The sequence below is a fragment of the Primulina huaijiensis genome, chromosome 4 (genome assembly GCF_012295235.1).
Source record: "Primulina huaijiensis isolate GDHJ02 chromosome 4, ASM1229523v2, whole genome shotgun sequence".
NCBI lineage: Eukaryota > Viridiplantae > Streptophyta > Magnoliopsida > Lamiales > Gesneriaceae > Primulina > Primulina huaijiensis.
The window spans coordinates 11,569,499-11,591,994 of NC_133309.1; the positions used below are offsets into that span (position 1 = coordinate 11,569,499).

Below are 22,496 nucleotides of genomic sequence, written 5' to 3' on the forward strand. Positions count from 1 at the left end.
TAAGTCCAGTTTGCTGAATATAATTGCGCGTATCAGTTGGTTGATCAGTTTGTCAAACTCCAGAATTTATAGTTTGGTTCATATTATGTCAAACGCCAACAACTGATCAGTTTTCTTTATTAGATCTGCTGATTTCAGTTGTTAAGTCCAGTTTGCTGAATATAATTGCGCGTATCAGTTGGTTGATTAGTTTGTCAAACTCCAGAATTTCATATTTTGTCAAACGCCGGAATTTCGTTTCCAACATAATCATATTAGCATATAAAACAGTATTTAGAGCACTTCCATGACGTTTACTAATTTCTAGGTGTAAAATGATCGTTTTACCCCTAGACGTAAAGTTTCACGTTTTTAAATTTTTCTTAATTTCATTGATTCTAACATGTCCCAAATAATTAATTAAGCTTACATGAATTTTTTCATATTTTTATTTAGCCTAAATCGATGACTTTTAATTTATTCTTTAAATATAGCATATTACTGCGTTTAAATCCCAAATTAAACCAAATCTTAATATAAAATTCTAAAATTAAAAACTTAGGCTTTTAATAATTATTTGAGCTTAAATGTAATTTTTTATAATTTTATAAAGCGGAAAACTAGTCTTTTCGATTAATTTATTAATTAACGTTTCGTGCGGCGATAAAATCCCGGATAAATCAAAAACTCGTTATTTTGATCTCAAATTTCGAACATAACATTTTTATTATTTATTCTACCCTTGTGAGCCCTGAACCGCACCCTTGGACCTATGGTTTCAATTTTAGCATTTTAATTTTCGTTTTTGACACATTAATGAACACATCGAGCCATCTCCCAAAATACTCGAGCCACGCCTGAGCCACCTCGAGCCAAACCCAAGCCAACCCACCTAGGAACCCTACTGACCAAGCCCAGCCCAACGAACCAGGCCCTAAGGTTCTCAAACACCCTGGAACCGAGCTACAAAATCTATGCACAAGCTTCCTTTGGATCCTACGACTCCTATAGACACTAGGACACTTCTAGCCCTCAAAACACTGATCACCCATGACCTTTTCTGACCCTAGACCAGCCCCAGACAAAAGCCACCCCCAGCCCGTGCCCCTGAGCCACACACAAGCCGCCTGAAAAGTTCAGCAGTCTGCGCGTTCCTAGTTTTCTCCCTCATGTTTCATGTTCTGCTCGTGCCCTCCCTGAACCAAACCATACCAGCCCCTACCGAGACCCTTGTGCATTCTCTTAGGACCCTAAGCCCCTTGGCCGAGCCTCTTTTTTCCTGCACAACAACTGCCCACCTACGCTACTTTCCTTTGGGCTCTCGGGTGGCTAGGACTCCTCCCCAGCCCCTGGTCTCAAGTCCTAGCATGGCTATGACTCTTTCCCTGACCTGTCACGGACCCTAGCCAAGCCCTGGTCCCATCCGAACCCAAGCCAAGCAACAAACCCATAAACCGAGCCCTCAGGACACACATATACGTGAATGGATTTCCAACCTCGGTTATTTGTTTGTGCAGCTTATTGTGCATGTTTCTAGGCCTTTAAGATTGTATAAAACAACCCTTAATCCATACCCTAATTATGGCAGCCCCCTTACCACAATAATTTCATGATTTATGGATTAAATTACATGTTTTAAAAACCACCTAAGATGCTTGTGCGAAAATAATAAGGTGCAACTTTTTTTCATGCAATTTTATAAAAAAAATCCATAATATGGTGTGATGATGAGTAAAAGAAAGAATATGGTGTGCCTTTGCGTATTAAACGCACGAAAATGAAGCGGCGATGCGAAGAACGACGATGTACACCTTGGCCGAATTTCCCTTGGACTTACAAAGCTTTTCCCTTGATTTTTCTCTTGTGTGTGCCGTGTGTTTGAGTGCAAGGGAGAGTTTTGATTTGTGTAAAAGAGGTGGGCGTGTGTTATGGGGAGGGTTTAACATATTTTATAGTTAATTAATCCTTAATTAAGCTTAGGCCCAATATGCATACAAATTAGGCCCATTAGTGCTTAGTTAGAATTTAATTAAAATATTAAAATATTTTTGTTTAAATAAATTTGTGAATTTATTAGCCGGTTTGCCAAAACGTTCGTATTTTTGTTGAAAAACCCACACCGATAAGATTTACGTCCCGGTGTATAAAATCACCTCAAAACCCCATATTTTCAAAAATAAGAAATATCATCACCCTTATTTTAAATAATTTAAAAACAATTATTTAATAAAAATATTTTCTATTTTTTTCAGCCCTCGGTCTCCGTTCCTCGATCGCAACTCGAATAACCTTTAAAAATACAATTTAATGCAATCATGTAGAAAAATATATTTTAAACATGTCAAAATGCACAACATAATTAATTTATGCAATTAAAACAAATAATTGAAATACACAATGAATTTAATAATTGTATGCATGTGGTTCGCGTGGACCTTCGAATTTTCGAGGCGTTACATGTACTACTAATATCAAGAAGGTACATCTTCTTTTCGGTAGCTCATCACATAAGAACTCCAAAGTTAAACGTGCTTGACTTGAGGTAATTATGGGATGGGTGACCCCCTGGTAAGTTTCCTAGGATGCGTGTGAGTGAGGACATAAGCACGTTGGAAAGATTCTTCTTGGTACAGTGAGGACAGTCGTCGAATCTGGGGCGTTACACCTAGAATCTTTTACCTTGACCGAATCTTGTTTCTTCGGTATCAAACAAATATACGTTAATATCATTTATAACTCCTCTCTCAAAAAATTCATCAAACACCTTGATCAAATTTTTTTTTACAATATCCCAACATTACTGATAAAATTCCAATGTAAAACCATTTGGGGCTGAAGCCTTTTCTCCATCACTTTCAAACAATGCCCCTAATCTCATATCTCACCATCGATTTTCTATGCCCTAACCCCTTTCACTAGATATGTTGTATAATTTTCTGAAAAACTCTACAATAGTCGATTCAATCTGCTCACCATCTGAAGTTATCGGCCTATCCACCCGCCCCAATTTATCTTAAGAGCTATTTTTACGATGGTTTAATAGAGAACGGATTTTCAATTCGAAACTTCTGACGGTAATGAAAATTTAAACTTAACCAAATGAACATGGACCTTAAGAACTAGTTGGTCCATTTATTTATACTGAATCTGCAGCGTCTAATCAATATAGGAAAATAATTTGTGTTTATAACGTATTTTATTTTACTTCATTTGGTGTTAAAATTGATAAAATATTAAATCTTCTAACCTTGTAATTTATACATGCAAAGCAGCAAAACAAATATTTCACATGCTTTCACGTATGAAGTTTGATAAAGATAGACCAACTCATTTACATTTTTTGGATAATAGAATTCTTTCTTGTATTCATTAAGCTAGAAAACAAGAGTTTATGTGAGGGCCCATGCTCTTAATTAATATTTAGTTATCAAACAACAAGGATTAATTGGTGTAAACAACGAAAACGAGTTTAAAATATACATTTGGGCCAACAGAAATTTCGACATGACCTCCCCGTGAGTAGGACATACCAAAAATTTCAAAACACAACAGCAACAAATATACTCTTGAAAAATAACATCAAGTTCACAATCAACCAAACACATATCCTACAGCCGCACTGGCCAAGATTAGACACAACATACCACAAATAAAATCCAAAACAACATAAATATATCACCATACAGCTACACATGGCATCTCCTTGGCAAATGTATCAAACCAATATAATATACAGATATCTGAGAACTCTGACACAAACCAACTGACTACTGGTTACCACTCGCTGACGCCCCACCAGACGCGTCAAATCCCCTGGAATGACCTGCTATGGCATAAAAAAAAACCACAACATAAAAAAGAAAACAGGGGTTGGATCCCAGTACGACAAACCAGAAAAATTACGACGTATATAAAAGACATATAATAATACCAAGTAAATGCAATGATATACGATGCATGAATGGTAACAACGGAATAACGGATACCAAATGGAGTTCAAACGAACAGCATCGTCAACAGTAACAGTGGCCAGCCATGCCAGGAATGCAGCATCAAATCATCGCTCGTCCATGCACGTAGCATCAAGAATGAGAGTAGCTAAGTCGCTCGTCCCTAGCTATCATCTGGGAATGTGGCTAATCCTAACCCACTCGTACCTCTGATGACTCAATATATCTCAACAGAATCAACATAAATCGCCGTCAAAGGAATCAAGGCTCAATATGTTATGCCAATACAATTAATGCATGAATACATCAGAATAAACATTTAAGGCACATAATAGCGAACAACATTCACTGAATATTCTTACACGCCAATATAAGCGTCATAATGATATAGGTTTGAGCATACCTCACCTATAAACTTACAATACCGCAGTAATTTCTTATTGACTTCCTGATGAACTCGTCCAACGATAAAACCTACAATATAAATTCGCTATATACTTCAATATAATGCATTCCAACTGAATAAAACAATTTAAATCGGCTCGGTTAAATTAAATTTCCGGGGAGCCTATATAACCCTTTTATAATCTGAAATTTCAAGCTTAATACCACAAGAATCAAAGCTTAAACGCACAATAGTAATCTCGTAGAGGTGGCTCGCCGGAAAAGTCACCAGAAATACTATTCCCACGCTAGAAACCTGGCTGGAAATTTGCTGAAAACAGGGGAAAATAAAGGACTTTAACTCCTTGCTAAATAAACCCACATCAACAAGAAAAATTGAAGCTAGAAGCTTACCGAATCGGACAAATAATGAAATGCAGCTGCTGGCTCGAACGTGAAGGATGGAGTTCTGATTTCTACCGATTCAAAGCAGGAAAGAAGTTAATAGAATGGAGGAAGAAGATTGCTAAGCTGGTGCAGTAATAATCCGGCTACTGGCGGTGTGACACGATTGTTGTGGAAGAGAAGAGAAACGACGGGTTGCAGGGGAATAATATGGAGATGGTTACGGGATGGATTTAGGGAAAATGAGTTAAATAAAATGGAAATGGGTTGGGCCTAGTTTCGGTATTGGGCTCTCACATTCTACCCCGCTAATAAAAGATTTCGTCCTCGAAATCTAACAAACACAACACTGATATCCACAACATTACGACTGATAATACATAAGAAATTCAGAATACATCGCGTAATTCATTACATTTTCAAATAAATGAGGCCATTATTGCCGGATCTTTGCCTCTAATTCTCATGTAGATTTCTATTTAATTGTACCAAAACCAGTGGAATCGTCTTGCTCCTGAGTTGTTTTTCCTTGCGGCCCAAAATTTGCACTGGATGTTCAACATAGCTAAGGAAACTGTCCAACTCCACGTCCTCGACATTCAAGATATGAGACGGATCTGGCTCATACTTCCGCAACATAGATACATGAAACACATTACGTATCAAAGACAAACTCGACGGCAAGTTTAAACGATAAGTCAATGTGCCAATTCTCTCTACAATCATATACAGACCAATATAACGCGGAGCTAACTTCCCTTTATGTCCAAATCTCATAGTACCTCGAATGGTGATACTTTAAAGAAAACATAATCGCCCGCTTGGAACTCTAAAGGTCTACGCCTTTATTAGCATAACTGGTTTGACGATCCTCGGCTGCTTTCATCCTTTTCCTGATCAAATCAACTTTATCTTTCATTTCTTGAATAAATTCTGATTTTGACATCTGTCTTTCTCCCACATCTTCCCAACATATCGGCGATCTGCACTTTCTTCCATACAAAGCTTCAAATGGTGCCATATTGACTGTTTTCTGAAAACTATTATTGTAAGAGAATTCAACCAAAGACAATGATTCTTGTCAACCAACTTTGAAATCCATCACTACTGCTCGTAACCCGTCTTCAAGCGTTTGAATGGTTCTTTCTGATTGACCATATGTCTGTGGGTGATAGGCGGTGCCCATAGCCAACTTTGAACCCAAAGCTGATTGCAAACTTCCCCAAAACTTCGAAGCAAACCTTGGATCACGATCGGATACTATGGTTACTGGCACACCATGCAATCTCACTATATGATCAATGTACAGTTTCGCCACTTTCATGTAAGTACAAATACGATCATACGGAATAAAATGAGCTGACTTAGACAATCTATCAACAATCACCCAAATCGCATCACAACCACGATTTGAACGAGGTAAATGTGTCAAAAAATCCATAGCAATGTGCTCCCAATTTCACTGCGGCACTTCAAGACTATGTAACATTCCACCAGGTGTCATTCTTTTGGTTTTAATTTGTAGACACGTTAAACATTTATCCACAAAATGAGAAATATCTTTCTTCATACATTCCCACCAATAATGAGCTCTCAGGTTATGAAACATCTTTCAAATTCCTATATAAATACTGTGTCGACTACAATGTGCTTCCCGTGGTATAGCTTCTTTCAAATCTATCAAATTAGGAACCACAAGTCTACCATTAAAGCGCAGACTACCATATGAGGCAACACTAAACTTTTATGTCTGACCTGTTCGAGACAATTCTTTTAATCTATGAATGTGTGGATCGGTCCTCTGTGCTGCTTTGATGCTGGACAAAATCTGTGGCTCAACTTGAATAGATGACACTATAAAGTAGTCTCCACTGATCTGATAAGTCCATCCTGAAGTTCTCAAGAGCTCGTGAACTTTAGAGATAGTCAGAGATGTCAGCATGGCATTTTGAACTTTCCTGCTGAGGGCATCTGCAACAAGATTCATTCGACCTGCTTGATACTGAATTTCACAATCAAATTCTTTAAGCAACTTCATCCATAAACGATGTCTCATGTTCAAGTCAGGCTGTGAAAAAGATATTTAAGACTCTTGTGATCTAAATAAATCACAAGCTGTTCACCGTACAGATAATGACACCATAACTTCAATGCAAACACATTGGCAGTCAACTCTAAGTTATGAACTAGATATCAGGTCTCATGCGGCTTCAACTGACGAGAAGCATGTGCAATCACTCGCCCATTTTGCATTAAAACACAACCAAGTCCATTTAGAGATGCATATGAACAAACAATATATCCACCGGAGCCTGATGGCAAAGCTAGCACTGGAGCTGTTGTCAACGTTTCCTTCAAAGTCTGAAAACTTGATTCACATTCATTAGTCCACACAAAACGTCGATCTTTTTGCGTTAATTGGGTCATAGGCCTTGCTATAATAGAAAATTCTTCAATAAAACGCCTATAATATCATGCCAAACCCAAGAAACTGCGAATATAAAAAATATTCTTCGGTGTTGGCCAATTGATAATAGCTTCCACTTTACTTGGATCCACTGATACTCCTTGACCTGATATAACATGACCCAGAAATACTATTCTTTCTAGCTATAATTCACATTTAGAAAATTTTGCATACAATTGTGCTGCTCTGAGTGATAGGAGGACTAACTTTAAATGTTCTCAATGCTCTTTATTTGTTTTTGAATATTTCAAAATGTCATCTATGAAGACAATAACAAATCAGTCATAAATTCTCGAAAAACACGATTCATTAAATCCATAAAAATCGCTGGAGCATTAGTCAATCCAAAAGGCTTAACTAAAAATTCATAATGTCCATAACGTGTTCGAAATGCTTCGGAACATCTTCATCTCAAACTCTAAGCTGATGGTATCCAGAATGAAGATCGATCTTTGAATAAACTGATGTACCTTGCAACTGATCAAACAAGTCATCGATACACGGCAGATGATACTTATTCTTCACAGTAGCTTTGTTCAACTGCCTGTAATCAATGCACATTCTCATCGTTCCGTCTTTCTTTTTTACAAACAATACCGGAGCTCCCCAAGCTGACATACTTGGTCTAATATAGCCTTTTCCTAGTAATTCCTGTAATTACTCTTTGAGTTCTTTCAATTCCGCTGGAGCCAAACGATATGGTGCTCTAGACATAGGATTTGTCCCGGACACCAACTCAATGTTAAAATCGATTTCCCTCTCGGGTGGAAATCCAGGAATTTTATCGGGAAATACATCAGGGAATTCCTTGACAACGGGAATATCTGAAACTTCAAATCTTTTTCCCTAAGTCGCATAAACTACATAGATCATGAATCCTTCATTTCCTGTTGACAAGATTCTAAACATTTCCATTGCTGACACTAATAGAATACGTGATTGTGAATCACTACAGTAAAAGTTCCATTTACTACGAAAATATGGGCTGAATCTGACAACTAAATGGAAACAATCAACGGTAGCTCGATAATTTGACAGAGTATCCATTCTCAGAATACAATCGAAGTCAGAAATATCTAGTTTTATTAGATTAGTTATCATAATATTATCATCGAATCTAATCACACAATTCAAAATTATTTCATGAGACATGAAACATACTCCGGCAGGAGTAGAGACTGACAAAGTATCTATCAACAGAATAGTAGCAATCTCATGCTCATCAACAAATACAACAGATACAAATGAATGAGATGCTCCTGTGTCTATCAGTATACGCGCAGGATGATTAAAAATAAGGCAGATACATACAATAACTCCGCCCGGTGCATCTTGAACTTGATCTTGAGTTAGAGCATGAACTTGAGCCTGCTGTGGCCCTGGAAAATGTTGCGGAACAAAATCTCAAGGCTGAGAATAGCTAGGCTACCGAAAATACTGAGTCGGAACTAAAGTTTTAGTTGCTTGTCCTCTAAAACCCTGACTGCTGAAATTGTTGTCTTATTGCATTCGGGCGTACTCTAGCATAATGTCCAACTTGCCCACAGATATTACAAGATCCATGAACTCCCGTACACTGAGTACTGAAATGCTTACCACCACGATGATCACAAAATACTCGACCTTGTGACCCAACTGAACTTCCACGCTGACTTCCGGAACTAGAAGAACTACTACGAGTCTGTTTCTTGAACTGTTTTCCTTTGACCTTAAAGTTTTGCTGCTTTTGTTGTTGATAAAACTGCGAAGGCTGATACGGTAGTAAAGGAAGATATAGTGGTGCACCCACTGGCATCGGCACATTGCCCCCGAAACTCTTAGGAAAACATGGTTGAACTGATCGTGGTTCTTCCAAAAGTAGAATTGCCTCCACATTCTTGGCTTTCTCTACAGCATCGGCATAATTAACAGGCGCGCCAGCTACTACTAAAGTGCAAATGGTTCAATTCAATCTTTGCATAAAATGTGATAGCTTGTTCCGATCACTGCTAGCAACATGAGGAACATAGGGAAGAAGCGCTGAAAATTGAGAGGCATACTCTACTACAGTCATGTTACCTTAAGTCAATCTATTGAATTCAGCTTCCTTGGCCGAATAATACGAAGGCGGTGAATATTCTCGAGCAAACTGAGCGTAAAATAAATCCCAAGTAACTCTTTCACTCGATTCTTTCAGAGCTTCCTCAGTAGTTTCCCACCATAACTGAGCTCAGGCTTTTAATTTACAAATAGCCAACTTAAGCTGCAAATCCGGAGTGTACTCCAACATATTAAACAAGCGTTTCATACTTTTTAACCTTGCTACAGCTTTCTCACCATCATCATTTCCAAAGAATTGAGGATGACCCATGTTCTGAAATCGAGATATCACTAGTTCCATTTCACCCATTCATCTAGTCAACTGATCCACTTTATGCTCAACGTTAACATTTCGTGTTTAATACGACGACCTCGTATTCCCCATTCAGTCTCGTTAAGTCCTCTCACATTAGGAGCTTCAGATTCCTGAACAACTTCTTTTCCTTTTCTGCCCTTACGTCCAGGTGCCATCTACAAGACAAAAGGATTTAATCCACAGGCAGGAAAAAAAAATAATTGGCTTGGTAGAAGAGCATAAACATTAAACTAATAGGCAATTTCTAAACTAAATGTCAAAACTTAATCAACCATACGCTCTAATCATGTTGATTCAATTAATTGAAACATAGAAACAAGTAAGAGAAAATAATCAAACACATGTACAATCATTTTATTTGTGTCTAAACTCGAGTGTCCTAGAATTTAATTCGAGTGTATCCCAGTTACGCTCTGATACCAAATTGTGAGGGCCCGTTCTCTTAATTAATATTTAGTTATCAAACAAGGATTAAATGGTGTAAACAGCGAAAAAGAGTTTAAAATATACATTTGGGCCTACAGAAATTTCGGCATGACCTCCCCATAAGTAGGTGTTAGATCGTGTGATGGGCACCAAAGGTGCTTTAAACACAATATTCTCCAAGAGCTACAATAGCTCGTGTTCTAAGAATGTTTACACCGATGAATTAAATCGAGTTTGGTTAAAAATCAAGCGGAAAACACTCGAAGTAATCATTCGTTAAGGAAACTGATATATTTTATATATTGTGCAACTGAATAACTGAAAAAGGTAGATTAGTTTTTGCATTCACCAATTCAGTTATGGTGACAACTGAACTGGTGAATACCCTTTCTAATCCAGTTAGTTTGAAAACAATAGTTGATCAGTTAAATACACAAGATATGTTTATGGATACTCGGAGACTTCAACTGCTCCTACGTCACCCCTTCTACCTCCACGGGTAGGATACACTAGAAGACTTAGATTTATACAATTAATTGTATAAATCCTACACAGCTTAGGACTTACATTACTGCCTAACTGAACTCCTACTCTAGACTGAAGGCAGCACCTTCCAGCCAACACTTCTTTAACGTCTATGTGTCAAAGACTACATACACGAGTTTATTGTCTTTGTGCAAGACTGTATGAGTGGTGGTGTGTGTGCGTGTGTATGAGAACTGAACAATGAATACACCAGAAGGGTGTTCTCACACACTAAGGGAAAATAGCTTCTGCACTAAGCTGATATCTCTTGAATTGTTCCCTCGCAACTGGGCGTAATGCCTCTTGAAAGCTGATGAATAATAAGCGTGCCCTTTTTGTTTTCACACTCTCTTTGTTTCTTTGCTGATGGTCTTGGCATATATTTATAGCAACAAGTTGATCGTATACCAAGACTCAGCGCATGTGACCGTTGCAGCTTGAATGCATTCCTTGGAGTTTGTATCTCGTCTTTTTCCGACATATCTTCTGAAACAATTTGTCGTTAAACTTTGCTGCTCGGTCCATTATTGTCATTTGACTGGACAAAAGCTTATGTACCTTTGCACACAACTGGATTCCAATAATGTTGACTGTCGTGTACCGTAACTGATTGCTCCTGACTGAATTTCTGAACTAGTTAGTTGAACTGGTCTGCAGTTGAACAGGTGAAATCAGTTGGCTCGTCAGCTGAACTGATTTCACTGATTAAGTTGAACTGATCAGCTGGGATCTTCATCAATTGAACACTTCATCGGCTGGCCGGGCTACTGAAGGTTTCCTGCTGAACTACCTTTTAGCTGGTTAGTCAGTTGAACTGATTTAAGATACATCAGTTGGATTTTGTTCAGTTCATAAGATCAGTTGGTGCGCTCCGTTGGCGTATACGATAGTCTTCAGTTTGAGCTGTCAACTGATTATTTCAGTTCTAGTTTTCTGCGCACTTAAAGTAGTTTATTAGAAACAAAATAACAAGTTTTGTTAACATCAAAATCAAGTAAAGATTGCGAACATGAAATGTTCCTACAGTAGGACATCTCAAAATTTCAAAACACAACAGCAACAAATATACAATCAAAAAATAACATCAAGTCACAATCAACCAAACAAATATCTTATAGCCTTACTCGCCAGGACTAGACACAACATACCACAAATAAAATCCAAAAATACATAAAAACATCACCATACAGTTACACAGGACATCTCCTTGACAAATATATCAAACTAGTATAATATATAGATATATGGGAACTCTGACACAAACCAACTGACTACTGGGTACCACTTGCTGAAGTTCCACCAGACGTGTCAAATCCCATGGAATGACATGCTATGGCATCAAAAACAACCACAACATAAAAATAAAACAGGGATCGGACCCCAGTACGACAAACCAGAAAAATTACGACGTATATAAAAGACATGTAATAATACCAAGTAAATGCAATGATAAGCGATGCATGAATGATAACAATGGAATAACGGACAACAAATGGAGCCCAAACGAATAGAATCGTCAACAGTAGTAGTGGCCATCCATGCCAGGAATACAACATCAAATCGCCTCTCTTCCATGCACGTAGCATCGGGAATGCGAGTAGCTAAGTCGCTTGTCCCTAGCTGTCATCTGGGAATGTGGCTAATCCTAACCCACTCGTCCCTCTGATGACTCAATATATCTCAACAGAATCAACATAAATCGCCTTCAAAGGAGTCAAGGCTCAATATGTTATGCCAATACAATTAATGCATGAATGCATCAGAATAAACATTCAAGGCACATAATAGCGAACAACATTCACTGAATATTCTTACACGCCAATATAAGCGTCATAATGATATAGATTTGAGCGTACCTCAGCTATAAACTTACAATACCACGGTAATTTCTTTAATGACTTCCTGATGAACTCGTCCGACGATATAACCTACAATATAAATTCGTTATATACTTCAATATAATGCATTCCAAATGACTAAAACAATTTAAATCGGCTCGGTTAAAATTAAATTTTCGGGCAGCATATATAACCCTTTTATAATCTGAAATTTCAAGTTTAATACCTCAAGAATCAAAGCTTAAACGCCCAATAGTAATCTCGCAGAGGTGGCTCACCGGAAAAGTCGCCAGAAATACTGTTCCCACGCCGGAAACCTAGCTGAAACGTAGTTGGAAATCAGCTGAAAACAGTGGAAAATTAAGGCTTCGATTCCTTGCTAAATAAACCCAAATGAACAAGAAAAATTGAAGCTAGAAGCTCACCAAATCGGACAAAGAATGAAATGCAGCTGCTGGCTCGAACGTACAGGATGGTGCTCTGATTTCTACTGATTCAAAGCAGGAAAGAAGTTAATAAAATGGAGGAAGAAGATTGTTAAGCTGGTGCACTAATAATCCGGCTGCTAGCGGCGCGACACGATTGTTGCGGAAGAGAAGAGAAACGACGGGTTGCAGGGGAATAATATGGAGATGGTTACGGGATGGATTTAGGGTAAATGGGTTAAATAAAATGGAAATGGGCTGGGCCTAGTTTAGGTATTTGGCTCTCACAATTTATTTGTATAATATTTAATTTCCTCAACTTTATGTGCAAAACAAGGAAAAAACAATTGTGTGAAGGAAAGAAAAAATATTATTGTCTAGTTAAATATCACAAATCCGATGTAAGGTGAAATATTACTTAATATTATTGCTTAAATATGTCATATGACTTAGTTCATTTGATTATTTGTTATTTTTTAATCGTTGTATTTCTTTAACTTTCAAAGATGATGTACATAGAATAAATCTATTAGAATTAAATCATAGTACTTTTAAATGTTTAAATGAAATTGTATATTTACATGACACATGCATTGAGAATACTTTTTATTCAGAGAAAGTTATTCTGCAATTTTAAAAACAAAGCGATTTTGCTAAGTTGTTACATAAAACACAATTGATCATATAGGATGAAACACCAATTACCAAATATTTAGCAGTTGAATCCATCGATAGAAACTTACAAAAAGTGACTAAAATCCGAAAACCATTTGGTGAGAAGATTGTTGTACTTGGAGATAATTCCATGCGAGTTTTACCAGTTATTCCAAAAAAACAATTCAAGAAACAACTAATACACGTTTAATAAAATCATATTTTTATTGATAAATATATCATATAATCATGTCTCAATCAAGGTGGTTAGAAAAAACAAATCATTACATTAGTTTTGTTCTAGAAAATCATTAATATATGTCGTACATTTTTAATTTATACTTTATGTTATCATTAAGGAATCAGTAGTGTAAACTATTTATATAGTTTAGAAAATCAACAAAAAAATCATAATATAAAAAGATATACTAGTAGCAAATGAAACCTTTAATTATAAAAATAGCTAGATGATATACTTTTTTGAAATTTTATTTTTTAATGACATGAGAACCTGTAACAGTCACTACCTTTTGTTATGCGTTGGGTAAATATTCAGACTAACGCAATAATCTGTAAACCATGTCGGCCAAGTAAATCGTACTAACCAAGTCATGTGCGATAAGCTCGTCCGAAAAGATATTTGCTGAAGAAATCTAGCATTCACCTAATATACCAACTTGATATCCTAAAGGTTCACCAACTTGATTATCTCAAGGCATAGAAAAAATATGAAACTAACTATTTGACGTTGCAAGTCCATGTTTACTAGTGAATTAAAGGATCCAGTGGAAAAATATTTCCCCAATAAATAAATTCACCAAAATCTTGAAGTGTCGAGCGTGCCTCACATTTTCGCCTCATTTTACCCAATCACACAAAGGATTCATCTCCTACACCAATTTCTTGCATCTTCAGCTAAGAGCACACCACCAACTTCATGCTAGACAAATTGTCACTCTCCGCGCATTAAATCTATGGCGTCATGCTCCGCGTCCCCCCTTTTGTCATCATCGTTTTTGACTCCCGAAGTTTGCAGATTTGGCTCTGTTTTCCCTATGAAAATGACCCTGAAAAGAAGAAAATTGCGGAGCAATGGAGATTCTAGTTTGAATTTGTTGGTCGTAAATGCAGCTAAAAATGGGAGTAGTGAAAAGCCCACGAAGCTGGTCACTTTCTTGGGTAAAGGTGGTTCTGGTAAAACAACTGCCGCCATTTTTGCAGCTCAGGTATGAACAAAAAAGAACTGAAATCGATTCTTACTAAAAAAGATTTTAGGATGGATCTTGAATATTTAGCGAGTAATAATTGTGGATTGTGAATTTTATCAACTTTATGTTCGTACATAATGACCTCATGTTTGTTTCTGTCCTTTTTTTTCTTGATTGATGTTGGGATGAGCAATTTTGTCGAGTTTAGTTCTAATATTAAAGTTTTGATCGATTAGGAATTTAAAGCAATGAAGCTAGCTTATATTAATATAAGCTAATGGTATGCGTCCTTATCTAGTGAATTCCGTATTTGTAAGGTTTCTGGACTGCTCTCGTGGAGATAAATTGATCTTGTTTACTTGCTATATTTTTAATCATGGTAGCTTCGAAGTACCAGATAATTGAACAGTACAAAACTATGCTAAAGTGGAGGAATGTGATTGTGAATGAACTCTTATACAGGAAAATTTCATTATAATCATCTTTTTCAAGATTATTTTTAGGGATAGTAGCATATAGAAAACTTAGATATTTTTGAACGAATGTATTTTTCTTTCCTTCCCTTTTGAGAGGTGGGAAGTGTTGTTTCAAGTGGTTTGGAAGTAGAAGGAAAGCTTATTCAGCATGGTGTGCTAACTGTTATTTGTCTTGCTGCTCAGCATTATGCCATGTCAGGGCTTAAGACATGTTTGGTTATACATTCTCAAGATCCTAGAGCTGAATATCTTCTGAACTGCAAGATTGGACCGACTCTTACTCAATTCCAGGACAATCTGTCAGCCATTAGATTTGAAACCACAAAAGTATAGTTTTTTCCATGCCTCTCTTTCTTAGCTAGGCCTGTTCTGTGTTAGGCATCATCTGTTTTGGACTTCTGATAAGAAATAATTACTGAATGTAGATGATCCTTGAACCCCTCACGCGTATCAAGCAGGCAGATGCACATCTGAATCTGACCCAAGGTGTTCTCGAAGGGGTGGGTATGTGAAAATTTTCTTATAACGTGAAGTACATTATCATCTTCATTTTTAAAGGGTGTGTGTTTTTATGTACTTCTCATGAAATGTACTAGGTGGTGGGAGAAGAGCTAGGTATACTCCCAGGAATGGATTCTATATTTTCTGTTTTGGAACTTGACCGACTTGTGGGTTTCTTTGGTAATGTAACTAAGAGGAACCATGAGAAAAATAAATTTGATATAGTGATATATGATGGTGTAAGCACTGAAGAAACAATTCGTATGATAGGTGCAACGAGTAAAACAAGGTCTGATTCAAAATTCTCAATTTTCTCAACCCCATTGCCTTTTTAATCTTTTAATGATGATCAGTTGTGTATTTCCAAAGATTATACTTGAAATATTTGAGGAGTCTAGCCGAAAAGACAGATCTTGGGAGGGTAACAGGTCCATCTCTTCTCAGACTTGCCGTTGAAGCCTTGAATTTCAGTGAAAGAGGCACCAATCTAAACGGAAAACTAAGTTCGGAAAAATGGGATTATCTAGAAAAAGCCTTGGAGGTAAATAGTTTCCAGTTAACATATTTGGGACGTTGGCTCAGTTCTCTAATATGTGTTTCCGGATCCTTATTTTCTACAGAAAGCATCTTCCATGTTTTCAGAACCTCGGAAATTTGGCTGCTATATCATTATGGATCCGGCCAACCCCATATCTCTAAATGCGGCTTTGCGATATTGGGGTTGTGCAATTCAAGCTGGTGCACAGTTATCTGGTGCATTTGGCATTAAATTACCAAATTCGCCCAAGGTGTTGGATGAGATACTCAAGATAAATTTTTCACCATTACCCTCTTCTTTCATTCCACACCTTGAACTGGAAAGCTGTTTAAACTGGGACAAGGTCATGGTGAATGATCACAGCAAAGATGCCCGAGATCTACTTTCAGTGGCAGAAGAAAACACCCTATCTTCGGTGAAATTTAACCCTTCCAATAAATCGGTGACACTATTCATGCCGGGCTTCGACAAGTCAGAAATCAAGCTATATCAAGTATGTTTTTCATTTAAATGTATGATAAGTATCAGGGGTGTGTAGTTTAACCATGGTTTTCCAGGAAGAGATATTGGTGATTTGGTCTATATTAAATGGTACCAAATTCTTGAAGTAATATGCATTTTAATTCTGAGCTTGCAGTTTCGAGGTGGATCTGAGTTGTTGGTGGAAGCAGGTGATCAAAGGCGAGTCATTCGTCTTCCTCCTCAGAACCAGGGTAAGGTAGGAGGTGCAAAGTTTATAGATCGAAATCTGGTAATCACAATGCGCTAACTTAGGCATTCTTGATTTTTGGCCTGCCTGCCATCCTGTAGAGATTAAGTTTTTTTGCCCTTGAAGATAACATACTCATCTCCTAGCGTTCGATTCTTCTGTAAATGTGTGGGAAAAGCCTGTGTAAAACCATACGAGATTTGCTTAAAATCTGACATAATAAAACAAGCTTTTTAGTGCAAAGTCTCCAAGATTTGAGCAATAGCTTCACCAGCAGACCCTTCTTTGTTTTAGATTTGATTTCCTATGTTAAGTTCATGCATTTTATCATTCTGCCTTTGTCCAGAAAATGATGATGAAACAAGCTAGAAATTTGATATTTGGTTAATATTTGACTGAGAAGTCATCGTGTAGGTCTGATTATAGTTCTAAAAAACCTACAATTCGAGTTCTAAGTAGAATCGAAATCGAACTGCTTATATAGAGTTGCTGTCCCGATTCATGCTGGTCGATTCAATTTGAACTCAAATTTGTTACTTTAAATTTCAGTAGTCAAGAAAAAAATAACCGTACTGCAAGGTAATCACATTATTTGCGACGTCTATTAATTTAAAATGTTGCTAAATATATATATGTATGTATATATATGTATGTATATATATATATATATATGTATGTATATATTTGAAAAGCTCACATTTTTTGAAAATAAACATTTAAATATTTTGCATGTATGCAACACTACTGAAAAATATGTCATTTAAAAATAATCGTAAATTTTTCTTTTGACAACTGCAGTTTAAAATTGCCGACACGGTCATAATATGTGTACGTAAAAATAATTTAAGTAAACATATTGATAATCAACCCCATAACAAAATCGACGTATCAATATGTTCATGTCCACTCAAACTCATAAAAACGTGATGTGTGGAAAAGCATGGTCCTCGGGTCGTGTGTGCATATCCAGCCTTGTCTACTTAGGATTTGGTACCTCCTGTCCCCCCATCGACATGCTCACCTGCATCATTCACACCTAGTGAGTCTAAAGACTCAACACACCTGTACCGTGATATCAAATACATATACACATCATGCAGCGGTGAAAAATATTATATTCAACTTACATTTCATGATCAGGGAAAATCGTATGCATAAACGCAACCCGTCAAAACGTAATAATAATCATAACACATTATCATATTAATATATACGCGTTCATTTTCTTAATTTGAATTTCATTCGTCAGCTATTACTTTCGTATTATCATGTCAGTCGATGGATCCATCTACGTGTAATCGAGGTACCCGGCGACGAGGACATCATCAACAACATTACCCGTCCACTGAGCCCTGACCTTACATGTCATCGTGTCATCGTATTATTCACAACCAACTCTCATCCTTCAAAAACTTTTCATCACATTCATTGCTTAATAAAAGCATACATATACGTAATTTTTTTCCTTAAAATCAAGCATGCACCGTAGATTTCATAATTACATAAAAAAATCATAAACATGCTGTGTAAACATTTAAAAACATGATAAATTTGTGATCAGGGCGCTGCTAGGACTAAAATTCACCCCGGGTGCAAAATGACTATTTTGCCCCTTGGAACCCTAAATGACTGAAACGTTCACTACTCGTTTTTCTTAAAAAGTACTATATATATATATATATACACATCCAGTAAGATCAACCATCAATTCCCTCAACATCAATATCAGGTTCACCTACATCGATCACATCTAGCGAGTCTATTAACTCAGCAAACCATAACCATAATAACGAGTAATATATGTACAATCACATGCAACAGTGAAAATATTTTTACTTAACATAACATTTAATGAACATGCATAAAAATAAAATTTTCATTTTATCATAAACATATTTCATTTCATCATATATGTATATATTTTCTTTTTCGTTGAATTCAGATCGTTAATTGTTACTTTCGTATTAGCTGAATGTCGATGGATCCATCTACGTATTACCACAGTACTGGGCGACAGAGACATCAGCGACACTCTTACCCGTCAACTGAACCTTGGCCTTACATATCGTCGTATCATCATAATCATCGTATCATCATATTAGTCACAATTATTTCACTTCTTTCAGCATTTCATATTTTCATCACTTTGTAAAAATTAAGCATATAATAATCATTTTCCTTTTAAACCAAGCATACAACATATCTTTTAACTGTATCATTTCATCATAAAATTCCAAAAACCTTTAAAATAAGCTTATTATCATTATTTACAACATTCAGGGCACTGTCACGACGTTTACTATTTTTCTGGTGTAAAATTATCGTTTGGCCCCTAGACGTAAAATTTCTCTATTTTGACTTTTTCGTACTTCGTTGACACTAGATCATCCCAAATAATTATTTAAGCTTAAATTAAATTTTTTATATTTTTATGTGGCTTGAATTCATGGTTTTCTATTTATTTCGTAAATATTAATTCGTAGAGCGTTTTAATTTCGAATTAATTCAAAATTCAATATTAAATTCTCAAATTTTAAACATAGACTTTTTATTGTCTAATTTACTCTTGTGAACCATGAACCACCCCCGTGGACCAACGGTTCGACCCTTAGCTATTAAAACCCTAAACCGAACCCTTAACTAGCTACCTTTGAGCCATCTTGTGAATTCTTCGAGCCGATCCCGAGCCACACCGAGCCAGATTCTTCCCAAGCCACGAGAATAGGGGCTATTCGTGAGGAGTTTAGCTCAGCCAGGGTGGTCAGGGCTGGGATGGGATGAAACGTCTACTTATTCGTTTTCTTAAAAAGTACTAGAAATATTTTTTTTTAAAACCCTCAAATTTTCGACCTTTCCATATACATATACCAAAAATACCTTTGCTCCATTTTTAAAATAAAACATCCAACTAGTACTTGAAAAATACAAAGGAAAATATTTTAAAGTATAAAATCGTCAAACGTTTTACCAACCTAAAAAGTAATAAATGTTGAAAAATGTAGCCCATACTAAACCTCTCAAAAATCTTTCAAAAGCATAAGTAAAATGTCGTAAAAATCTTTAACTTAAAATCAAAACTTAAATGCGGAAATAGAAGCGCTGGTCCTCGGGTTATGTGCACCGACAGTCCAGCAAGATCTCCCCTCAAGGCCTCCAACATCATATTCATTAATATTACTTGCATCAACACACCTAGTGAGTCTAAAGACTCTACACGCATATCCTTGATAACGAGTAATACGTAATACACGTCACATACAACAGTGAAAATTACTTGTATTTAAAATATCGTTTTCATCATAAAGCATAAACTTTAACATAAACATTTTCATCAACGTGTAAGATCATATACATTTTCGTATCATCATAAGCATATACATATCATCATATACATATACATATCCGTATCCAAGGATATACGATCGTCGGGCTGCCACTTGGACCATAACCCTCACGATATCTCCAACATATAATCGTGTTTGTCACAATACCTTCACATCCTTCAACATGTCATCCTCACTTAATAAAAATCATTCGTATACGTATCGTTTTTATTTTTGAAACCAAGCATTCAACATATATTTTAGATGTCCAATTAATTTAACCAAAAAAATAAATGAACATTTAAAAATCATGATTTAACATATAAAAATCCAAAACCATTCATAATCATTGAAAATAATCATTTTATCATGTAAAATAGCATTTAAGACACTGCCATGACATTTACTAATTTTCCGGTGTAAAAGACCGTTTTACCCCTGGACGTGTCATTTTACGTTTTTGACTTTTTCTTAATTTCTTTGACTCTAACATGTCCCAAATAATTATTTAAGCTTAAATTAAAATTCTCATAATTTTATTTAGCTTAAAAACTAGACTTTTTAATTAATTCGTAATTAGACGTTTCGAAGGCGATTTAATTCCGAAAAATCCCAAACTTCAATATAAAATTCCTAAATTCTAAATTTAGTCTTTTTATATTAATTTACCCCTTATGGCCCATGACTCGACCCCCGTGAGCCGTTTTCCAATCTTTCTTATTTTAAAAACCCTAATTGACACATGAATTTCGACCCCGAGTCAACTTTCGATTTTCACGAGTTACCCCCAAACCATGTTGAACCAAAACTTGACCAACATCCTAAATTAGCCTACTGGACCCTTAAACCCCTAAGAACCCCAGCCCAACCACAAAACCGAACCCTCCCAAGTTGCCCCTACTCTGGCCGAGAGTTCCTTGTTGGACAAGGACTCTTGTTCAAGCTCCTAGGACTCTACCAACGCCCCCAACCCCTGAACCAACGTGATGTGCATCTTCTAAGGACCCTACGGACTCGACTCAACCCAGCCCTGGCCCCTTGGACCGCGCCCCAAAGCCCGCCCGAAGCAAGACCCCTGCGCGCCCCTCTCGGCTTTCTCGGGTAGGAGTCCTTGCTGTCACGGACTCCTCCCAGCCCCTTTGTTCGAGTCCTAGCTTGGCTAGGACTCTTCCTTAGACTCCCTAGTGACCTTAGCCAACCCCTGGAACCAACCAACCGAGCCCTAGCCCCTGCAACCCAAGGACCGAACCCTTTTTGGTTCCAAGATAGTAACTTGACACAAATTGCATGCAGATTCTTATGTGATGATTTGGGTGGTGTTTTAGGTGTCTAAAACTCATATCAAACTATACCTTAACATATCCTAGACATGGCATGTAGAGGCCTCTAAATACGTACTTGAAAATTTGCGGAAAATTTAAAATTTTTCTTTTTAATTAATTAAAATGCCTCATTCATAAATAAATAACCGATAAAAGTTTAACCATTCAAAATAACAGCGGAAGAAAATGTTTGTTTGCAAGATAATAATTTAAAACAATTCAACAACGAAGAAATTTGTTTGAGTCAAAATAGTAAATGCTAAAAACATGAGGTCCTCGGGTTCCACTACTGCCGACCCTAGCTAGCTCACTGGTCCCCGCCCTCGGTCCCTGCATCATCGATACCTACAACAATCAAGTCTAGTGAGTCGAAATACTCATCATGCATATATCGTAAATAACGAGTAAATGAATAATAAAATTGCATGCAAGTGAAAATATCATTTCGTGAGGCATAACGTAAAATATCGTGTCATGATTAATTATAATACGTGCATAACCGAACTGAAAATCATAGTGAAAATGTTTGCTCCTTGGAGCCCTGTAATGAAATAACATGTAATAATTTTCTTGGTGAGATTATGGTCTACGTAAGTGGCCCCTGAACTGAACTGACCGGTAACTGACGACCGGGTGAAATAATAATCCCATGACCGGTAACTGACGACCGGGTGAAATAATAATCCAATGATAGTAAAGTGGCCACAAGCAATATCGCATAAATCTCAAAAAAATGAATATTTTGCACGTGATATAAATAAATAACATCATTAAGTATGAACAATTTCGATCTTCTTGCATTAAAATCATGTATTTGCGATATTTAAAAATACATATATGGCTTGATTGAAGAGTGAAAGAAGATATAAACATGCCTTGATTTGTTTTGACAGAAAACAAACGAAATAACGACGCGGCGCGGCGGAGACGGAGTGCTCTTCACTTTCTTACTTTTTCTCTCTTAATTCCTT

At 36.7% G+C, this 22,496-nt stretch overlaps 1 protein-coding gene and 1 long non-coding RNA gene across 2 annotated transcripts; one reads left to right on the forward strand and one right to left on the reverse strand.

The window, feature by feature from the left end:
- Positions 1-3,554: 3,554 nt before the first annotated feature.
- LOC140975937 (uncharacterized) lies at positions 3,555-12,981 on the reverse strand. Its single transcript, XR_012175084.1, has 3 exons — positions 12,795-12,981; positions 12,596-12,690; positions 3,555-4,403 (listed from the first exon to the last, which is right to left on the reverse strand). It is a non-coding gene; the product is annotated as an uncharacterized lncRNA (long non-coding RNA).
- A 1,265-nt stretch (positions 12,982-14,246) lies between these two features.
- Positions 14,247-17,123, forward strand: LOC140975310 (ATPase GET3D, chloroplastic). Its single transcript, XM_073438966.1, has 7 exons — positions 14,247-14,674; positions 15,316-15,459; positions 15,558-15,632; positions 15,729-15,922; positions 16,003-16,174; positions 16,254-16,664; positions 16,809-17,123. Exons 1-7 carry the CDS (start codon positions 14,423-14,425, stop codon positions 16,938-16,940), a joined length of 1,380 nt encoding a protein of 459 aa, XP_073295067.1. The 5' UTR covers positions 14,247-14,422; the 3' UTR covers positions 16,941-17,123.
- Positions 17,124-22,496: the final 5,373 nt, after the last annotated feature.